This window comes from Entelurus aequoreus, linkage group LG14 (genome assembly GCF_033978785.1).
Source record: "Entelurus aequoreus isolate RoL-2023_Sb linkage group LG14, RoL_Eaeq_v1.1, whole genome shotgun sequence".
Classification (NCBI taxonomy): Eukaryota; Metazoa; Chordata; class Actinopteri; order Syngnathiformes; family Syngnathidae; genus Entelurus; species Entelurus aequoreus.
The window spans coordinates 51496833-51519083 of NC_084744.1; the positions used below are offsets into that span (position 1 = coordinate 51496833).

Genomic DNA, 22251 nt, shown 5'->3' on the forward strand with positions numbered 1-22251 from the left:
TTATTCCATTATAAATCATCAAATCGACGGTTAAAATAACAAAACGGTAAGATGCAAAGACTTAAGTCAACATGACTCAAATCGACGGTTAAAATAACAAAACGGTAAGATGCAAAGACATGACTATCATCTTTGTTGTTAGAGAATTGGTTGACGGTGCGATGCGCACCCTGAACTCTGTTGAAAAAATGTGTGTTTCTACATTTCTTTGTCCTGTGGAAGTTGCCCTCCAGGGGGTTCTTCGGACCACCAAGCACTGACATGATAGCCCGGTTCAGGTTCACAATACAGTTTTATTTTCCTATAAACTCTGTGGCTTGCTTTCCAGCAATTGTCTTTTGTGTCTGTCTCAGGCTCGCTCTCGCTTTTACTCCAGCTCCAACAACTCTCTCCTCCCGGCTGCTGCCTTTTAACAGAGCGACGGGTGATTAGACAACCGGCCCAGGTGGACCATCTACGCATCTGTCGCTGATTTCGAGGCCGGTCCTGGCACACCCCGCTTCGCTGCAGGCCCGCAGGCCACACCCCCCTCCCACAGTTTCATTTTATTTTATTGCTTAAATCTAGCATGTTCGCATTGGTCAAGTTTGTAGTCATGTTACCTTGATTTCGGCTATGGTGTCATTTTTGATAATTGTTCTGTTTGTATTATAAGTGTAACATTTGAATGATGATAAATACATGTGTTGTGGCAGTTGTGGATGTCACCAACGCGGCGGTTTGAGGAAGAATTTGATTATTTTTCCAAATACGTTTTTAATGGTGAACTGCCAACATGAGATTTTTTTTTTTTGCTGCAGCTGTTACATATACTGTAATATTGTACATGGTAATTGGTATTTGTTATATATTGTACATGTTATATACTGTATATAAAATATGTAAATATTACATATATGTTATACTGCTACTGTGGTACATTTTTAGTCTTGAAACTGAGCTACTGTGTGGAACAATTTCCCTTGTGGATCAATAAAGTTTGTCTAAGTCTAAGAATGCTAAACAGGAAGTTCTTAAAGTTTAATGGCCTTGTAAATATACTGAGACAAAGTTTAAGTTCATTGTGTTCTTCCCGGTGTTTTTGAAACTGCACCAATATTTTATTCAGAATTTTCAACTAACTTGACGTGTTTTACCAAGAGGAATATTTGTAATATGTACATTTTCAGAATGTGCTTGTTATATTTTCAGCCAAAGTAAAACAAAGAAAAAAAACTGAAGTTGTCTTTATTTTTAAGTTATTATACCGTGATATTACCAGTCCGGCCCAGGCTGGAATAGATTTTCCTCCACACCGCCCCTGAGCTAAAATGAGTTTTGCTCTAAACCAACCACATGCATTACCTGCTGGTTGGCTTACAGTGGTCAGGTGACAGGAAGTCGCAAAGATATGGAGCAAAAAGGGAGCGGCCATTGAGTATTCAGCACTGGCACCAAATAAAATGCTGTAAAAAGTGCAAACATTGATCACAGTGTCGGTGAGACATTTGGTGATCTTGTGACACGAGCATGTGAGGGCACAGGTGAGAGAGGCGGAGTGGGCGGGGCTTGAGCAGAATAGGCGAAACAACCAGAATGACAACTTTGTTTTGAAAGGGAAAAAAAAAAAAGTATTCCTGAGGAGCATACAGGTTATGATAGTTGTGGTCATGTGATGCAAAAAGAACACAGGCCGTAAACGGCCATAAATGAAAGCATGTGACTCACGGTGAGATGGGAGTCTTCCGCGCTCTTCTTTTTGGCATTGGAGTCGAAGAGAACGTTCCGGCCACGCCTCTCGCAGTCCTGATAGACAATCAGTCTGATGTGACTGGGCTCCAGCTGGGGGACGGGCCAGCTGTACACAGAAAGAAGTGGGTCGTTAGCGACAAAATATTCCAATGACATCTCACATATTCCGAAGGCTATGTCTACATTAAGCCGGATAACCCCTTAAACCAGGGGTGTCCGAAGTGTGGCCCGGGGGCCATTTGCGGCCCGCAGCTCGTTTTTAATTGGCCCGCGACACCGGCAAAATACAATTTGTGCTTAGGAAAAATGGAACCAGACCAAATTCCCCCAAAATGGGACCTGAAAACCAAAATTGCTGTTAACCTGTGCGTCTTTTACATGGTGTTTGATGAACATATGTACACATTTCTTGCAAGATATGGTAAGATGTAGAGTTTGCGAAAGCTAAATATTAATAATAATAAGTATTGATAAAGACTAATTATAAGATGAATAATTGATTGAAATAAATTGTATTAGTTTTTTGTTACGTTTCGTTTTATGTAGTTGCAAAAACGGCAGGCAAGTGCAGAAAAGAATGATATTGGTAAGATTTTGAGTGTGCTAAGCCTTATAATGTAATAATCATACTAATATTGATAAATAATTAAATAATGAGAATAATTGATTCAACTACTTTGTATCAGTTTTTGTTACGTTAGGCACTCCGGGGTGCAGAGACGGCAGGCAAGTGCAGAAAATAAGTCTTCTTTACCAGAGAAAGGCAGGTGCACAAATGGAAAAGAGACGTATGAAGTGCAAAAGGTACAACGTTGGGGTACAAAGCAAAATAATCCAGTCCCCAAAAGCATCCTGATTGGCAACCAGGGACAGGTGACGGCGCCAGCGCTCAGCTAGCAAATGGAGGAAAAAAAGGACGTGGAACAAAAAATAAGAGCGCTGGACAGGAAATCATGCAAAATAAAAAAAACTAATAATAACTGGCATGTAAGAGGTTTTCGGGTCTTGAATGTACAAAAAAGTACAAAGTGGCCCCTAGAGCCTTCAACTTCTCTGTATGCGGCCCTTGCTGGAAAAAGTTTGGACACCCCTGCCTTAAACGAATAATTATTTAGCCTAAGCCCCGTTTCGGCCACACTAAACTATCGTTTAAGGTTCCCCTCCTCGGACAATTTTTTTACAAGGGTAAGTGCGCCGTGCGTTTCTTGAATCTCCAGCTCTTAGCTTTCTATGGACTCATTGATCGTTTACAAAAAGAGTGACGCCAGAAAGAAGGCGCCACAGCCAGCTTTATAATAAAGCGGTTTCATAACTCGGAGCTAACCACTGGAAATATGGAGGCGAGTCATCCAGACATGCCCGTGTTTCCCCTTCCGTCTGTACAGACGCTTGTGGAAATCACACATGAATACCTTAAGAGAAAGCGATTGCAGCTATTTGGGATACGACACTTCTCAGACGGCAAGAGAACTTTCCAATGTCCAGGTCAGCTGTGATTCTACTTGCCGAAAAACTTTGTCCATTTGTCGAAGGAGAGACAACGAGAATGCGGGCTACCGTGGATGTGATAAAAAAGGTAGCGTGTGCTTTGTATTACCTGGCCGTCGAGGGAAGACTAACTAGGGAAAACGGCAAATGGTTTTGGACTGGCAAAGCACACTGTATCAGTTATTTATAAATGGTTGATTTATATAGGCTAGTAAAGTAAAGTTTTAAGGTAAAGGCTGCAGAAGCAAGGTAGCCGAAACTTGTCAGGTACAAAACTTTACCTTACTAGCCTATATAAATCAATCATTTATAAATACACATTAGTAGGCTAAATGAACCTCTTCAACATGTATCAGTTATTGTCCGCCATGTATGCCGTGGACTCAACGTCTAGGTCCAGAGTATATAAAGCAGGGGTGTCCAAAGTGTGGCCCGGGGGCCATTTGCGGCCCGCAACTAATTGTTTACAGACCCGCCACACATTCTGCAAAAATTGCAAAATTGGTAATATTGCAAACATTTTAAAAAACATTTTTAAAAAGTGGAATGAGGTGAAATCTAACAAGAAAAAGTTGCAATGTTGACACAAAGCTGCCATGCAGGCAGTTTATTTTTCTTTTGTCTTTGTTTATTTTTCTTTTTTTGCCATTGCTAAAAAAAAAAAAAAAGACTAAAAATCTATGTTATAATGAATTATTACTTAAAAAATATCACTTTAAAATGTTTTATGTGGAAAAAATATTGCATATATTGTGTGGTTGCCATAAAAAAACATCGTTTTATTTGACAAAAGAGCATAATACAAACAAAATAATAGTTCAAACGTAAAATCGACAGATATATCTTAAGTTGATCTCGTAATTTAAGTGTTAAAAGTAAAAAAAAACTAATAAAAATGTATCACTTTATGAGTGGGGGACTTTTTGGATCCCAAATATATTTAGTAGGATTTCATTTAACATTTCACTGTGATTACTCAAAAATATTAAAGAATTAAAATCAATGGTGTCCTGCATTATTGATCTATTAGGGCTGTAATTACTAAATACTGCATATTTCAGTTTTACTAAAAAAAACAAAGTTGTCTTTGACAGAAAAGGCATAAAACCTTTTTTTTTTTTACTTTATATCAAACTGAAGTTGATATAGAAATTTACTGTAAGCTTTAAATAAAAAATAATAATAATTTGACTTATTTTTTACATTTTAATGACAGAGAACCTTTATGGTCCCCGGGAGCCCTAAACGTTAAAACAAAAAAAATCCATATATTTTGTTAAGGTTTGAAAATGAAAAATATCAAAATGGCCCCCGCTTGCTTAAATTTGTAGTGGAAAAAGTTTGGATACCCTGATATAAAGTCACCAAAATCAAATGGACAATGAAGGTGAAGGCAAAAGAGTGAGGAGTGAACTGACCAGATATCTACATCCCTAGATTGACTGATGTAAAATGTTCTTTATCACATTGTTTACTTTCACGTGTCCATTAAATATTTGATTCATTTATGATGTCTCAGGTATGATTGAAGTGAAGTGAATTACATTTATATAGCGCTTTTTCTCAAGTGACTCAAAGCGCTTTACATAGTGAAACCCAATATCTAAGTTACATTCAAACCAGTGTGGGTGGCACTGGGAGCAGGTGGGTAAAGTGTCTTGCCCAAGGACACAACGGCAGTGACTAGGATGGCAGAAGCGGGGATCGAACCTGCAACCCTCAAGTTGCTGGCACGGCCGCTCTACCAACCGAGCTATACCGCCCCACTACAATAGGGCCCCACAGCACACTGGATACCAGTTAATTGAAATACCACAACACTGGATATTGTTCAGATAAGTTACATTTAAGAACTCGCACACAAAGCAACACTGGAGGTGACTATGACTGCGCATTTTCCACGCATGCATACTAGGTCGCGTTGCGCCGGCGGACGGAGGGGGTCTTAAACGACAGGTGTAAATGGTAAAAGGGTTATACTTGTATAGCGCTTTTCTACCTTCAAGGTACTCAAAGCTATTTGACACTGTTTCCACATTCACACACACATTCACACACTGATGGTGGGAGCTGCCATGCAAGGCCCTAACCACGACCCATCAGGAGCAAGGGTGAAGTGTCTTGCTCAAGGACACAACAGACATGACTAGGTTGGTAGAAGCTGGGTATCGAACCAGGAACCCCTCAGATTGCTGGCACGGCCACTCTTCCAACCGCGCCACGCCGTCCCTAAAATAAAGCCAACTTTCCTACGGGAATCATGTTTTTGTCATGAACACTTAACCAGACCGGGCAGCACGGTGGAAGAGGGGTTAGTGCGTCTGCCTCACAATACGAAGGTCCTGGGTTCGATCCTGCGCTCGGGATCTTTCTGTGTGGAGTTTGCATGTTCTCCCCGTGACTGCGTGGGTTCCCTCCGGGTACTCCGGCTTCCTCCCACTTCCAAAGACATGCACCTGGGGATTGGTTGATTGGTGTGTGTGTGTGGACAAGGATAAGGTTAGGTGGGATTTACCCCCGGATAACCTTAGTGTAGAAGGGGCCTAAGAGCGTTTGTGTAAAGAACGAGGCCCCGCTATCGCCAGAAAAAGAAAGTCCTTTCTAAAGCAACAAAAAAAGGACAACACAAACTAATCATCTGAGTGATATTGCTGCTTGCGCGTTTGTTCAAAAAACAAACGCAGAGGCGTTTTTTTTTCCCCGGCGGCCTCTGGTTCAGGGCTGCTGTTGCTAGGCAATTAGCTGCTTTATTGGAGTGCCTCAAGTGATAGCACAACGAAGGATGTCGCTGCGTACTTTGGAGGGAAACACTTTACGCGGCCGAAATAATCCCTGCGTGTTTTCGAGGGGAGACGCTTGTAAAGATGTATGGGGGCCAACTGGCGGGCGGGGCAGACTGAAACTGAACTTAAATATAGGTTTTTATTGGCAGTGCGGGTGTGTCCCTGGCACACACGTGGAATAATCAGCATAGTCATGGGATCAACCGATTATTGAGGGGAGAAAAAAAAGATTTTAAAAGGCCTACTGAAATGAATTTGTTTTATTCAAACGGGGATAGCAGATCCATTCTATGTGTCATACTTGATCATTTCGCGATATTGCCATATTTTTGCTGAAAGGATTTAGTAGAGAACATCGACGATAAAGGTCGCAACTTTTGGTCGCTGATAAAAAAAAAAAAAGCCTTGCCTATACCGGAAGTAGCGTGACGTCACCAGAGGAAGGACTCCTCACATTTCCCCATTGTTTACAATGCAGCGAGAGAGATTCAGACCGAGAAAGCGACGATTACCCCATTAATTTGAGCCAGGATGAAAGATTTGTGGATGAGGAAAGTGAGAGTGAAGGACTTTAGTGCAGTGCAGGATGAATCTTTTTTCGCTCTGACCGTAACTTAGGTACAAGGGTTCATTGGATTCCACACTTTCTCCTTTTTCTATTGTGGATCACGGATTTGTATTTTAAACCACCTCGGATACTATATTCTCTTGAAAATGAGAGTCGAGAACGCGAAATGGACATTCACAGTGACTTTTATCTCCACGACAATACATCGGCGAAGCTCTTTAGCTACGGAGCTAACGTGATAGCATCGGGCTCAAATGCAGATAGAAACAAAAGAAATAAATCCCTGACTGGAAGGATAGACAGAAGATCAAAAATACTATTAAACCAGGGACATGTAAATACACGGTTAATGCTTTCCAGCCTGGCAAAGGTTAACAATGCTGTTGCTAACGACGCCATTGAAGCTAACTTAGCAACCGGACCTCACAGAGCTATGCTAAAAACATTAGCTATCCACCTACGCCAGCCAGCCCTCATCTGCTCATCAACACCCGTGCTCACCTGCGTTCCAGCGATCGACGGTGCGACGAAGGACGATCACAGATGCGGTCGGCGAGATGGAGGAAGTTAAGGTGAGTTGGGCGGCTAACGCGTCTGCTATCCATCTCTGTCTTCCTGGTTGTGTTGCTGTAGTCCGCCGCTAATACACCGATCCCACCTACAACTTTCTTCTTTGCAGTCTTCATTGTTCATTAAACAAATTGCAAAAGATTCACCAACACAGATGTCCAGAATACTGTGGAATTTTGAGATGAAAACAGAGCTTTTTTGTATTGGATTCAATGGGGTACCAATACTTCCGGTTCAACGATTGACGTCACGCGCATACGTCATCATACATAGACGTTTTCAACCGGAAGTTTGGCGGGAAATTTAAAATTGCACTTTATAAGTTAACCCGGCCGTATTGGCATGTGTTGCAATGTTAAGATTTCATCATTGATATATAAACTATCAGACTGCGTGGTCGCTAGTAGTGGGTTTCAGTAGGCCTTTAAGTGCACCTTGATAATACAATAACAGAATTGTTTTTAAATGTATGTAAATTATTTTTAGCATTCAATGAAAAATATATATGCACCATCACCAATTATGCAAATTATATGATGACGTCACTAAGGATGATGCTCGAACCCGGTTTTCCCGGTTGTTCGATAAGAAAAGAACCGAGTCCTCAGACTCGAATCCCTTTTTGAGAACCGGTACCCGTTATCGAGACCACTATACTAAAGAAAAAGAGTTGGTTCTTTATTCGAATCCCTGGGAACGAATCCCGTCCCGACAATAAGTGCCCCGTGGGACATCACAAGAAATGACGTCACGTAGCTCAGTCATTTGTCACGGAGGGGTGCGGCGGTTCGTTCTCCCGGGACGCAAAACTGACGGCTCCAGACGAAAGCGTGTAGGTAGGAGATGATTTATTTCTCATAAATCATACACACTACAACAGACAGGAACGAAACAAAAGGAAAGCGTGCCGTTCGCACGAGAAGCTAAATCAAAAACTTACTTAGCACAGGAATACTAGAAGCTAAGGTAACTTATCACAGGAATCATGACCTCGAAAACCAGAATGCCAACGTAAATGTTGCAAATGCAAACAATGAAGCCACAACGAGTGACCGGAAAAGGCAGGCTTAAATAGAGTCTCTGATGAGCAACAGGTGCGAAGAATATCTTATTTTTAACAAGGTTGAAAGTATTTCTCATAATTCTTCTTCTTTGTACTTTGTAAGCACTATTCATTTGAACAACCTATTAAACGGGATCATATCAGTACAATGTTGAACTTTTTTACTTAATCCATTCCATCATTTAATTCCACATCATTTTAGCTGTTTGCAATTTTACCAAATCATCAAACTTTAATATTTTTGAGTCAATAAATAAAGTGTTTGTATGTTCTCTATATCCAACATTATGTATCAGTCTAATTGATCTTTTTTGTAACACGGTTAACGAATGTAGCGCACAATTGTAGTTATTTCCCCACATTTCTGCACAATAACTCAGATATGGTAATACTATAGTAGCGAGCAGTAGAGAATGTGAAGTCAGTGTTTCCCATAAACTGCCAAGATACCTGTGGCGGTGGGGGCGTGGCTATGGGCGTGGTCACCATGACATCATCGATCAATTTGCATAATTTACTACAATGATATGATTTTCTCTAAAAAGGCTCAAAAAATGTATACTTACTAATTAATAATAACAGTTTTGTTTTAAACGTCCATCCATCCATCCATCCATTTTACAATATAATTACAGCACTTTATGTACATATTTATAAACAGATTTGAACAATAAGTTATTCACTGAAATATATTTATTAATTGTGGTTCTTATAAAAAAATATATCTTATAAAAATATAAAAGCTAAAATGTCTCTTAAAGCTCTGCCCCTTTAATTAGTGCATACTAAATAATTTAACTTTAGCCTACTACTACAACCATATTATTTACCAGCAACATAAAGTGAAACAGAGGCAGAGGTGTCCTGCCGCAGTCAGTAACAAATAAACAGAAAACAGTAGTGGTGGTAGTTAGACACAGAGCTTCATCAAACATCTGATCCACTGAACAAAGAGCTCCAAAAATCTTGATCCTACACTTCTCTTTTGTAAAGTAAATCTGAACAGCCGATATGGGCATCTACATCAACTATATGATTTGCCTGAGAAGCTAGACAGGACAAAAAATTAAAAAAAATAAATAAATAAATAAAAAAGCCGAAAAATCTATTTGTGGCGGCTTTAATTCTTTTGTGGCGGGCCGCCACAAATAAATGAATGTGTGGGAAACACTGGAAGTGATTTGTTAAACCAAATATTGTGTGTTTTTTTCCATATACAACAACCTATCTGGACTCGATAAGAGAATCGATAAGGAATCGGTTCGATAAGAGGATTCGATAAAAGGCTCGAACTCGATAATTTCTTATCAAACATCATCCCTAGACGTCACCATCGAACACACCCCTAGCAACACCCCCATCGCCACATGTATATTGGCAAGCTGGGAGAAACCCTGTCACACAGTGCAACAAGTTAGCCTGTGAACCAACACACATAGTAGTAAACATCGACAAAATGATCACAAATCCAAATGCCACCGCACCAGTGTGGGAATATTTGACCTAACATTTTGGGAACATGATGAGCCTGTAAACACCGTGGAGAAGGTTTGCTGATTGTGCTCAAATACGACAAACCTGCACGACCACTTGAAACCCAACCACCTGACAGTCCCACACTCACTTTGTCTTGGGTGAACAAAGTCAGCGCAAACAAGCGAGCTCATTCACCACATTGCCGAAGACATGCACGCTGCCATTTGATATTGTTGAAAAACAAGCATTTCAAAAGCACTGCAAATGTTTGACAGCCATTTGTCATGGTGACAGGCCATGATGATTCTACCAGACTAAGGTTTTTTTTTGTTTTTTTTGCATAGGACTTGTTAATACATGATCTGCTTATACCAGTGTTTAGATTGTTACTTTGCACCTTTTTTTTTTTTTTTTTACCAAGGTCCTAACTTGACAGTTAAGTCATGTACAATTCTACCTCTGCCTACATGTTAAACAAGTGCAACTTTGTTTGTCAATACTTTATTTAGCCATTTTATTTATTGTTTTAAATTGTGTATATTTGAGGGCCTTTACAAACAGAGACAGAAACTATTTTATTCCTTTTTGGTTGTGATTTTTATTCAAGTGCAAAATTTTGCGAAGAGACAAAATATATTTTATTGTTATTTGTTGGTTCCATTTTACTAGGGGATTTGAATGTTGACATTCCAATTACAGTGTTAAGATATACGAGAAATACAAGTTTATTGCATTTTGAAGGGATATACATGCATTATTACTAGAGATGTCCGATAATATCAGGCTGCCTTTATTATCGACCGATAAATGCTTTAAAATGTAATATCGGAAATTATCGGTATCGGTTTCAAAAAGTTAAACTTATGACTTTTTAAAACGCCGCTGTACGGAGTGGTACACGGACGTAGGGAGAAGTGCCAATAAACCTTAAAGGCACTGCCCTTGCGTGCCGGTCCAATCATATAATACCTACGGCTTTTCACACACACAAGTGAATGCAAGGCATACTTGGTCAACAGCCATACAGGTCACACTGGGGGTAAGGTATAAACAACATTAACACTGTTACAAATATGCGCCACACTGTGAACCCACACCAAACAAGAACGACAAACACATTTCGGGAGAATATCCGCACCGTAACACAACAGAACAAATACCCAGAACCCCTTGCAGCACTAACTCTTCCGGGACGCTACAATATACACCCCCCCCCCGCTACCCCCTACCCTAAACCCCGCTCACCTCAACCTCCTCATGCTCTCTCAGGGAGAGCATGTCCCAAATTCCAAGCTGCTGTTTTGAGGCATGTTAAAAAAAAGAATGCACTTTGTGACTTCAATAATAAATATGGCAGTGCCATGTTGGCATTTATTTTTTCCATAACTTGAGTTGATTTATTTTGGAAAACCTTGTTACATTGTTTAATGCATCCAGCGGGGCATCACAACAAAATTAGGCATAATAATGTGTTAATTCCACGACTGTATATATCGGTATCGGAATCGGTAATTAAGAGTTGGACAATATCGGAATATCGGCAAAAAAGCCATTATCGGACATCTCTAATTATTACTCAGTGGCCTTGTGGTTAGAGTGTCCGCCCAGAGACTGGAAGGTATGGTCATACCAAAGACTATAAAAATGGGACCCATTTCCTCCCTGCTAGGCAATCAGCACCAAGGGTTGGAATTGGGGGTTAAATCACCAAAATGATTGCCCGAGCGCGGCCACCGCTGCTGCTCACTGCTCCCCTCACCTCCCAGGGGGTGAACATGGGGATGGGTCAAATGCAGAGGATAATTGTGTGTGGACTATTGTTGGGACTTTAACTTTACATCAGTGGTTAATTTGGTCTAAAAAAAACAATGGCAATATTATTGTTTATTGGCAATTATATGCAAGTCAGCTAATTGTCGAGCAAAATGTGTTATCGCCCCGGCCGAACGACTACTTTCTTTTTGTATTTGTAGCAAGCAACAACACAATAGTTACATCGTCCCTGGCAAGCATTGTAAATAAACACACTTCTCATTCAACTCCTGCTTACCCAGGCCCTGTATCGGCTGGTGTTTGACATAGGTCCCCTAATAGCTGTCCAGGATATGCCTGTAATATGATTCTTTTGCATTTGGACCTCCATAATATGCATGTCCTTATCCCTTTCAGTGTTTCCCATAAACTGCCAAGATACCTGTGGCGGTGGGGGCTATGGGCGTGGTCACCATGACATCATCAAGTAATTTGCATAATTTACTACAATGATATGATTTTCTCTAAAAAGGCTCAAAAAATGTATACTTACTAATTAATAATAACAGTTTTGTTTTAAACGTCCATCCATCCATCCATTTTACAATATAATTACAACACTTTATGTACATATTTATATACAGATTTGAACAATAAGTTATTCACTGAAATATATTTATTAATTGTGGTTCTTACAAAAAATAAAAGCTAAAATGTCTCTTAAAGCTCTGCCCCTTTAATTAGTGCATACTAAATAATTTAACTTTAGCCTACTACTACAACCATATTATTTACCAGCAACATAAAGTGAAACAGAGGCAGAGGTGTCCTGCCACAGTCAGTAACAAATAAACAGAAAACAGTAGTGGTCAAATACAAATAAGGCAACAAGAGAAGTATCCTACACTTCTCTTTTGTAAAGTAAATCTGAACAGCCTATATGGGCATCTACATCAACTATATGATTTGCCTGAGAAGCTGGACAGGACAACAACAAAAAAATTGTTTTTTTTAATTTGTGGCGGACGTAATTCTTTCGTGGCGGGCCGCCACAAATAAATGAATGTGTGGGAAACACTGCCTTTGTTTCAGCAAGGTGAAATTTTGTCTGAAAACCTTTGACAAGTTGACTTCAGGTCCGCCCTCGCCTGTTAGGACGTTTCAAAGTGTATAGTAGGATTCGCCATGAACACAGAGTATTTTATTTTGTGTTTGTGCATGACTTCCGGTCCAACACAAGCAGATTTGAGCAAAATTGACCCGCATTGTTGTGCAGTCTGGAAAATATAGAAACTCTGTGAATATTTTGTGCCGCTGTACGCAAGGGGTTGGGGCGGCGGTGGAAATCAACACACTGACTCGAATGGGAACGGAAAGAGTCCGCCGCCGCTACGCATCCAGTGGAAATCCTGGGTAACGATCACTGAGGCTGCTGGCTGCACTTCACGCAGCCATGGTAATCCCCGCATACTTTTGAACGGAGACAACCGGGGGCACGCTGCAGAGCGGGGGCAGACTGAAGCCGAACTTAAATATAGCCTTTTATTGGCGGCGCGGGTGTGTCTGACACACAAGTGTGGAACAATCAGCATAGTCATGGGAAAAAATAACCTCAATGTGAATTTACAAGGAAACACTTCACACAAATTAAAGTTAAAGTACCAATGATTGTCTCACACACACACACACACACACACACACACACACACACACACACACACACACGAGGTGTGGCAAAATGATTCTCTGCATTTGACCCATCCCCCTTGATCACCCCTTGGGGGGTGAGGGGAGCAGTGAGCAGCAGCGGTGGCCACGCCCGGGAATATTTTTTGGTGATTCAACCCCAATTCTAACCCTTAATGCTGAGTGTCAAGCAGGGAGGTAATGGGTTCCATTTTTATAGTCTTTGGTATGACTCGGCCGGGGTTTGAACTCACAACCTACCGCTCTCAGGGCGGACACTCCAAATGGTGGCTTTATTAACTGCAAACACTAACATGTCCATATGTGGTCATAAAATTGGGTGGTTATAGTCATGCAGATTTTTTTATATGTCAGTGTTTGACCAATTACAATGAAATTATTGTGAGCGAAAGCTCAACAACAGCATAAGCCTCACAACACTACAGTAAGGTCAATAAGTGCAACTTAAGCATGCACTTGGTTGGTGTTTTATTTTTATTTTTTTTTAGCCAAATTTGACTTTTTCAGTCCAATGTTTTTGCTCAAAACACCGATCAGGACAGACACAAAAGAGAAGTGGTAGAAGAACAAAGTACAGCACAGGCCAAAAGTTTGGACACACCTTCTCGTTCAATGCGTTTTCTTTATTTTCATGACTATTTACATCGTAGATTGTCACTGAAGGCATCAAAACTATGAATGAACACATATGGAGTTGTGTACTTAACATAAAAAGGTGAAATAAATGAAAACATGTTTTATATTCTAGTTTCTTCAAAATAGCCACCCCTTTGCTCTGATTACTTTTTTGCACACTCTTGGCATTCTCTCACCTGAAATGGTTTTCGCTTCACAGGTGTGCTTGAAGCTCATCGGGAGAATGCCAAGAGTGTGCAAAGCAGTAATCAGTGCAAAGGGTGGCTATTTTGAAGAAATTAGAAAATAAAACATGTTTTCAGTTATTTCACCTTTTTTTGTTATATTCATAACTCCACATGTGTTCATTCATAGTAAAGATAAACACTCACAATATAATTGAATGCTAAAAAGTTATATTTATTATTACAAATGTGTAGATGTTTGATAAGAAATTATCGAGTTCGAGCCTATTATCGAATCCTCTTATCGAACCGATTCCTTATCGATTCTCTTATAGAGTCCAGATAGGTTGTTGTATATGGAAAAAAACACACAATATTTGGTTTAACAAAAGCTCACTTTTATTATATAACAAAAAAATTAAATCTAATAAATAAATAAATATTGACTGTTATCCCCCTAAAAAAAATTAAATAAATAAATATTGACTGTTACTCAAAGTATATTAAGTGGGATTTTTCGGAAAAACAAATATATACAGTAACACAAAAACAACCTGTCTCTGTGATCACTATAGGTGTATAAATAACAATATAGTGTTAAATAAAATCAGTCCTGTGGGCACAAAACTTAAAATAATACAGCTCTCCAAAAAGTGCACTTCTGCTGCTATTTGACATAACTGTTTGTTATGATGCTTTGACATTTTTGCACTTTATTTCTTTATTGAAAGACAATTCTATGAAGAGAAAAGTTGTTTGCAAATGTGGTTACAATGCTAAAAAATGAAAAGTTAAAGCTAAAAAAAGAAATACACTTTATTGAGTTAACATTATTTCTTTATAGGGGGAAAGATGTGATGTTATGAGCTAGGCTAGGGAATATAACAACTACACTACCCAGCATGCAACGGGAGTGACGAGCATGCGCGGTATCCCCGAAAAGTGTTGTTGCATGTCGCCACCCGGCAGCTAAGAATGAGGTTATGAGCACGCTGTGAAAGTAAACGTCAAGAACTCAGCCAACACGCCTCATCTGCATTATTTATAATTAGACAGACAACACATATACAGTGTGATTTTGTTTTGTTTACAAGGAAAGAAAAACAAAAGTTAAAAAAGGGAGATGTGTTGTATATATATGTATGTGCTGCGGTTGCTTTAAGAACGTTGCAACAGCTGCCGTAAAGGAGGTGCGTTGCTAGCCTGGTTGCTATGTTTCCGGTTGGTCGTAAAAGTGTTGGTCATGTGTTTGTACCCTGCTCAAATCTCTCAGTAAAGTTATTCATTGGATTATACCTTTTGTTTTGAACTTTATCACACCTTGGAGCGCGGTCCATTGTTTTTCCTGCTTTCCCTATCTGCGCCTAATGACTGAGCTACGTGACGTCATTTCTTGTGATGTCTCAAGGGGCATTTCTGGTCGGGACGGGATTCGTTTCTAGCGATTCGAATAAAGAACCAACTCTTTTTCTTTACTATAGTAGTCTTGATAACGGGTACCGGTTCTCAAAAAGGGATTCCAGTCCGAGGACTCTGTTCTTTTCTTATCGAACAACCGGGAAAACCAGTTTTGAGTATCATCCCTACAAATGTGTATTTTTAAGCACAAAGAATAGTGCAGGAACATCAAGAAACTGTATTTGGGTTTTGTTTTTTTAAGTGACAATGTAAACATGCAGCGTAACAATAATGTTCACTTCAGTGTCTTAACTTCCTGAGAACAATCATGGCTAATGCGAACGTGAGCGAGATGTTTGTTCCAAAGAAAATAAAAGTGTTTTCAGTGGATTGGTTTTGTGGCAACAGGCTTGGAACAAAGGCAAGGCAAGGCAAGGCAACTTTATTTGTATAGCGCTTTTCATACACAAGGCAGACTCAAAGTGCTTCACAGACAACAAAGTGAAATGAAAGAAAATAAAAGCACAATTTAATGCAGACAATAAAAATAAAAACAGTGCAGACGTTAAAAGATTTAGCTGAAAGCTAAGGTGAACATAAAAGTCTTCAGTCTAGTTTTAAAAGTAGTCAGAGTTGGGGAAAGTCTGACATCTTCAGGAAGTTTATTCCAGCTAATTGTTGCATAGTGACTGAATGATGCTCTCCCTTGATTTGAGTTTACTCTTGGAACCGCTAACAGATTGGTCTCAGAAGATCTTAGTGATCTAGAGGGCGTATATAGTGGGAGCATATCAGTGATATACTTGGGCCCTAGACCATGTAGTGATTTATATGTGAGCAGGAGGATTTTGAAATCTATTCTCTGATGTACAGGGAGCCAATGTAAGGATTTAAAAATTGGTGTAATGTGCTCACATTTTTTGGTCTTTGTTAGAACTCTAGCAGCAGCGTTCTGAACAAGCTGTAGCTGCCTGACAGTTTTTTTGGGAAGACCTGCAAGGAGACCATTACAATAGTCTAGCCTACTGGTAATAAAGGCATGTACAAGTTTTTCAAAGTCTTGAGCTGACATGAGCCCTCTAAGTCTTTTTACATTTTTGAGGTGACCGCACGCTGCAAAGTTTGTTTAAAACTGGGCAATTTTTTTAAATTCATACTATGTTTATAAACTCAGGAAATATGACCCTGGACACATGAGGACTTTGAATATGACCAATGTATGATCCTGATCTAAATTTGTGGTATCATCCAAAACTAATGTAAAACATCCAAACAACAGAAGAATAAGTGATTATTACATTTTAACAGAAGTGTAGATAGAACATGTTAAAAGAGAAAGTAAGCAGATATTAACAGTAAATGAACAAGTAGATTAATCATTCATTTTGTACTACTTGTCCTTAATAATGTTGACAAAATAATAGAATGATAAATGACACAATATGTTACTGCATATGTCAGCAGACTAATTAGGAGCCTTTGTTTGTTTACTTACTACTAAAAGACAAGTTGTCTTGTATGTTCACTATTTTATTTAAGGACAAACTTGCAATAATAAAACATATGTTTAATGTACCCTAAGATTTTTCGTTAAAATAAAGCCAATAATGCAATTGTTTGTGGCCCCCTTTATTTAGAAAAGTACCGAAAAGTATCAAAATAATTTTGGTATACGGGGTCCCAAAATATTGGTATGGGGACAACACTAGCACCAACACACAATAGCCGGCCACTAGTACACATGAGCTTGTTCAAACCAACAAAGTGCTTCTCAGGACAAAGCAAAGTCATTTGACATATTCGGGGCCTCGATATAAGGAACAAGTTAGGAAGTCACATGTTAAGCGAAACCATTTCCGCTGGGGGGAAATCTTTCCAAAGGTCCAAAAATCATGTGCGCTTTCACCTTTGTGACCACTGGCAAGTCTGCAAAAGTGACTCGGCTAAACTCTAACCTCAGCGGCTTCCAGAGTAGCCACCCTGCTGTGGCATTAACTAACACACAAACACACACACACACACACACACACACACACACACACACACACACACACACACACACACACACACACACACACACACACACACACACACACACACACACACACACACACACACACACACACACACACACACACACACACACACACACACACACACACACACACACACACACACACACACACACACACACACACACACACACATTCTTGTATTTCTTACCTTCTTGAGACCTAAAATAAATGCCTACCTCTTTAGGACCACCCTTTCTAGATATATGAAGATTTTTATTTACAACATTGATAACATATACATACTATGCAAATATGACAAAGCTTGTTGTGAAAAATGAGTTGGAATTTCACAAGCAAAAGGCCACAATTACACAAGAAAAACTTAGAATTTTGGCAGTATTATAATAAAAGTTGTAAAATTTCGACTTGCGTTGAATAAACTACAAGAAAAACTGAACATGTGGGCAGTATTATGATAAAAGTTGGAATTTTACTCAATAGCGGTCGCAATTTTACAAGAAAAAGCTTAACGTTTTGGCAATTTTATGAAAAGAGTCGTAATTTTACGCGACAAGTCACAATTTTGTAAGAAAACTAACATTTTGGCAATGTTATAATAATAATCTGAATTTTACTTGGAAAAATGATGACAAAAGTCATAATTTTACTCAAAAAATTCTCACTATTTTACAAGAACAACAAAAAAAATGGCAATATTGTGATAAAAGTCAGAATTTTATTTGACAAATGTCGCCATTTTGCATTCAAGTCTTAATTTTACATAAAAAAAGTCACAATTTTACGAGAAAATATTGCAATATTACAGAAAGAATATGATAAATTGTTCCCAATTTTATAAGAAAAAAGTCCACATATTGTGAGAAAAAGACTGCTATATGACTTATTTTTCTTTGAATTTTTTTGTTTGTAATTGCTTTTTTAATCTTCCTTATTTACTTCAAGTTATTACAGTATGTCTCTATACACATATTTATTAATTTTTTTATAAATAAATTTTGGCCACAGGGGGCACATTTCAATTCCTTACACACACTTGTTATTTCATATGTTGACCAGAGAGGGAGCATGTCAAATTTTTACACACACTTGTTATTTCATATGTTGACCAGAGGGGGAGCACTTTTAAAACCAACAGTCAATTTGAAAAATCCCTCCTTTTTGGGACCACCCTCATTTTGATAGATTTCACCACCAGGGGTGCAAATGAGACCTTCTCTATTAGATGCAATGGTTTTCCGTATTGGGACCATGATTTATGTCCTAACTTGTTCACCGGTCCTCATATGGAAGGTTCTTTTCCTTGTTGATGTCTCAAGGGTAGAAATACAAGAAAACACACACACACACACACACACACACACGCACGCACGCACGCACGCACGCACGCACGCACGCACGCACGCACGCACGCACACACACACACACACACACACACACACACACACACACACACACACACACACACACACACACACACACACACACACACACACACACACACACACACACACACACACACACACACACACACACACACACACACACACACACACACACACACACACACAGACACACACAGAGAGAGGTTTGAAGTTGTTGGCACACAACTTCAATGAGGTGTATGCTAAGAAGGGAGCATGTGTTAAAAGCACACTACACATTTTCCTGTGTGTTTGTGGGGAACCTCTTTCACACTTTCACACTTTCAGCTGAATGTGTGCTTGGATTTGTAGCCAATAAATCTGTGAGGAATATCAACAATCGTTACGACAAAGCTAACACAACTGGGTGTCAGTTCAAATCTGTCGATTTGTTCTGCGCTAAGAAGCCCGGAGTGCTAAGTGGGTGACATAATGCCTGCCTGGCCTACATAATGAGCTCAAATAACACACTATGGGCGCTCAGGTCAATATCCATGTAGATTTGTGTGTGTGTGTGTGTTCTTGTATTTCTACCCTTCTTGAGACATCAACAAGGAAAAGTACCTTCCATATGTGGACCGGTGAACAAGTTAGGACCGAAATCATGGTCCCTAATAGAGAAGGTCTCATTTGCACCCCTGGTGGTGAAATCTATCAAAATGAGGGTGGTCCCAAAAAGGAGGGATTTTTCAAAATTGACTGTGTGTCGGTCTTAAAAGTGCTCCCCCTCTGGTCAACATATGAAATAACAAGTGTGTGTAAAAATTTGACCTGCTCCCCCTCTGGTCGACATATGAAATAACAAGTGTGTGTAAGAAATTGAAATGTGCCCCCTCTGGCCAAAATGTATTTATAAAAAAATATGTATATAGAGACATACTGTAATAACTTGAAGTAAATAATGAAGATTAAAAAGCAATTACAAACAAAAAATATTCAAAGAAAAATAAGTTAACTAAAAGCAGTGTTTTTCTCACAATGTGTGGACTTTTTTTCTTATAAAATTGGGAAAAATTTCTCATATTCTTTCTGTTTCTGTAATATTGCAATATTTTTTTTGTAAAATTATTACTTTTTTTTAATGTGAAATTAAGACTTTTGAATGCAAAATGGCGACATTTGTCAAATAAAATTCTGACTTTTATCACAATATTGCCATTTTTTTGTTGTTCTTGTAAAATAGTGAGACATTTTTGAGTAAATTTATGACTTTTGTCATCATTTTGCCAAGTAAAATTCAGATTATTATTATAACATTGCCAAAATGTTAGTTTTCTTACAAAATTGTGACTTTTGTCGCGTAAAATTACGACTCTTTCATAAAATTGCCAAAATGTTAAGCTTTTTCTGGTAAAATTGCGACTGTTATTGAGTAAAATTCTAACTTTTATCTTAATACTGCACACATGTTCAGTTTTTCTTGTAAAATTTTGACTTGCGTTAAGTAAAAATTATACTGCCAAAATTCTAAGTTTTTCTTGTGAAATTGTGGCCTTTTGCTTGTGAAATTCCAACTCATTTTTCACAACAAGCTTTGTCATATTTGCATAGTATGTATATATTATTAATGTTGTAAATACAAATCTTTATATATCTAGAAAGGGTGGTCCTAAAGAGGTAGCCTTTTCTTAGGTCTCAAGAAGGTAAGAAGTACAAGAATGTGTGTGTGTGTGTGTGTGTGTGTGTGTGTGTGTGTGTGTGTGTGTGTGTGTGTGTGTGTGTGTGTGTGTGTGTGTGTGTGTGTGTGTGTGTGTGTGTGTGTGTGCGTGTGATTACATATCAGCCAGTCATTTTAGTCAAGTCACATGCCTTGCAACTTAAGTCGCTGCCCGCCATTAGTGCGTCAATGCAAACTTAGTTTTTCTGTTAAATTAAAGCAATATGTTCATGCTCATCAAAGATCATCTATATCAGGGTGTCCAAACGTCTTTCACTAAGGACCGGAAAAAAAAAAAATGAAAGCATGCAGGGGACATTTTGATATTTTTCATTTTCAAAACTAATACAAATATATATATTTTTTACCTTTAGAGCTCCCCCACCGTTAAGTTTGGTCCTGGGGACTCAAAAGGGTATAAATATATATAATTGTTCTAACTTTTCATTGAACGCTTAAATCTCTCGATCAACTATCAATCTTTAGTTCTATCAATATAAAGGTTTTCTGCCATTTTTGTCAAAACCCTGTTTTTATGGCAAAAATATGCAATATTTTCCTCCAAAAAATGTTCAATGTGGAATATTTGATGTGAAGTAATTAGAGCCTTTATGAGGTCAATAATTTAAAACAAAATTGATTGTAATTCATTATAATTTTTTGAACAATTACAGTTTTAAAACAAACCCCACAAAAATTATTGGGGATCTAAAAGGTCCCACTCATAAAAGTGTTAAAGTGTTAAGTTTGGACACACCTTCTCATTCAATGTGTTTTCTTTATTTTCATGACTATTGACATTGTAGATTGTCACTGAAGGCATCACAACTATGAATGAACACATGTGGAGTTATGTACTTAACAAAAAAAAGGGGAAATAACTGAAAACATGTTTTATATTCTATCCATCCATCCATTTTCTACCGCTTGTCCCGTTCGGGGTCTAGTTTCTTCAAAATAGCCACCCTTTGCACTGATTAGATAGAGTTTTGCACACTCTTGGTATTCTCTCGATGAGCTTCAACAGCTCATCGAAAGAAAGGGTTTTCACTTCACAGGTGTCATAGTTTTGATGCCTTCAGTGACAATTTACAATGTAAATAGTCATGAAAATAAAGAAAACGCATTGAAATGAGAAGGTGTGTCCAAACTTTTGGTCTATTTTTATTTTTAATCCTTAAATCTCTTGATCAACTTTAGAGCGGTCGATCAAGATTTTTACTTATTTATTACCGTATTATTATTTTTTATAAATATTTCAAAGTGAAATTGTTGATGTGAAGTAATTGGAGCCTTAAATAGGTCCATAAATAGCAACATTGATTTTAATTTATTATTGTTATTTATTTTTTGAGCAATGACATTTTTTTATCAAGTCCCACAAAAAATCTTGAAGATCCAAAAGGGCCCCACTCATAAGTCATACTTTTGTTTTCACTTTACTTTTGTCCTCTACTTAAAAGCCATAAAAAAATGACAGCCCTCCCAAATATATTACACCATATATATCCAATGGCTTATTTTTCGTAACGCAGCTGTACACACAGTAGCTCACCGGTGTCAAAATGTAAACAATCGCCATTGGTGGATCTACACCTGACATCCACTGTAATGATACCAAGTACAGTAGCGTATCGAGTCAATACTACTATGATTACGTCGATATTTTTTGGCATCAAAACATCTTTCGTTTTTTTTAAATTAATATTATGTTTATAAAGTCAGTAAATATGTCCCTGGACACACGAGGAATTTGAATATGACCAATGTATGATCCTGTAACGACTTGATATCGGATCGA

At 38.5% G+C, this 22251-nt stretch overlaps 1 protein-coding gene across 2 annotated transcripts in view; it reads right to left on the reverse strand.

Annotated features, from left to right (window-relative positions):
* The window catches only part of fnip1 (folliculin interacting protein 1), a 142003-nt gene that overhangs the window by 89317 nt on the left and 30435 nt on the right, over positions 1–22251 (reverse strand). For both annotated transcript variants that reach the window (XM_062070142.1, XM_062070141.1), the window contains exon 2: positions 1708–1837. In XM_062070142.1, the coding sequence (XP_061926126.1) occupies positions 1708–1837 (130 nt within the window). The remainder of the gene's footprint in view (positions 1–1707; positions 1838–22251) is intronic.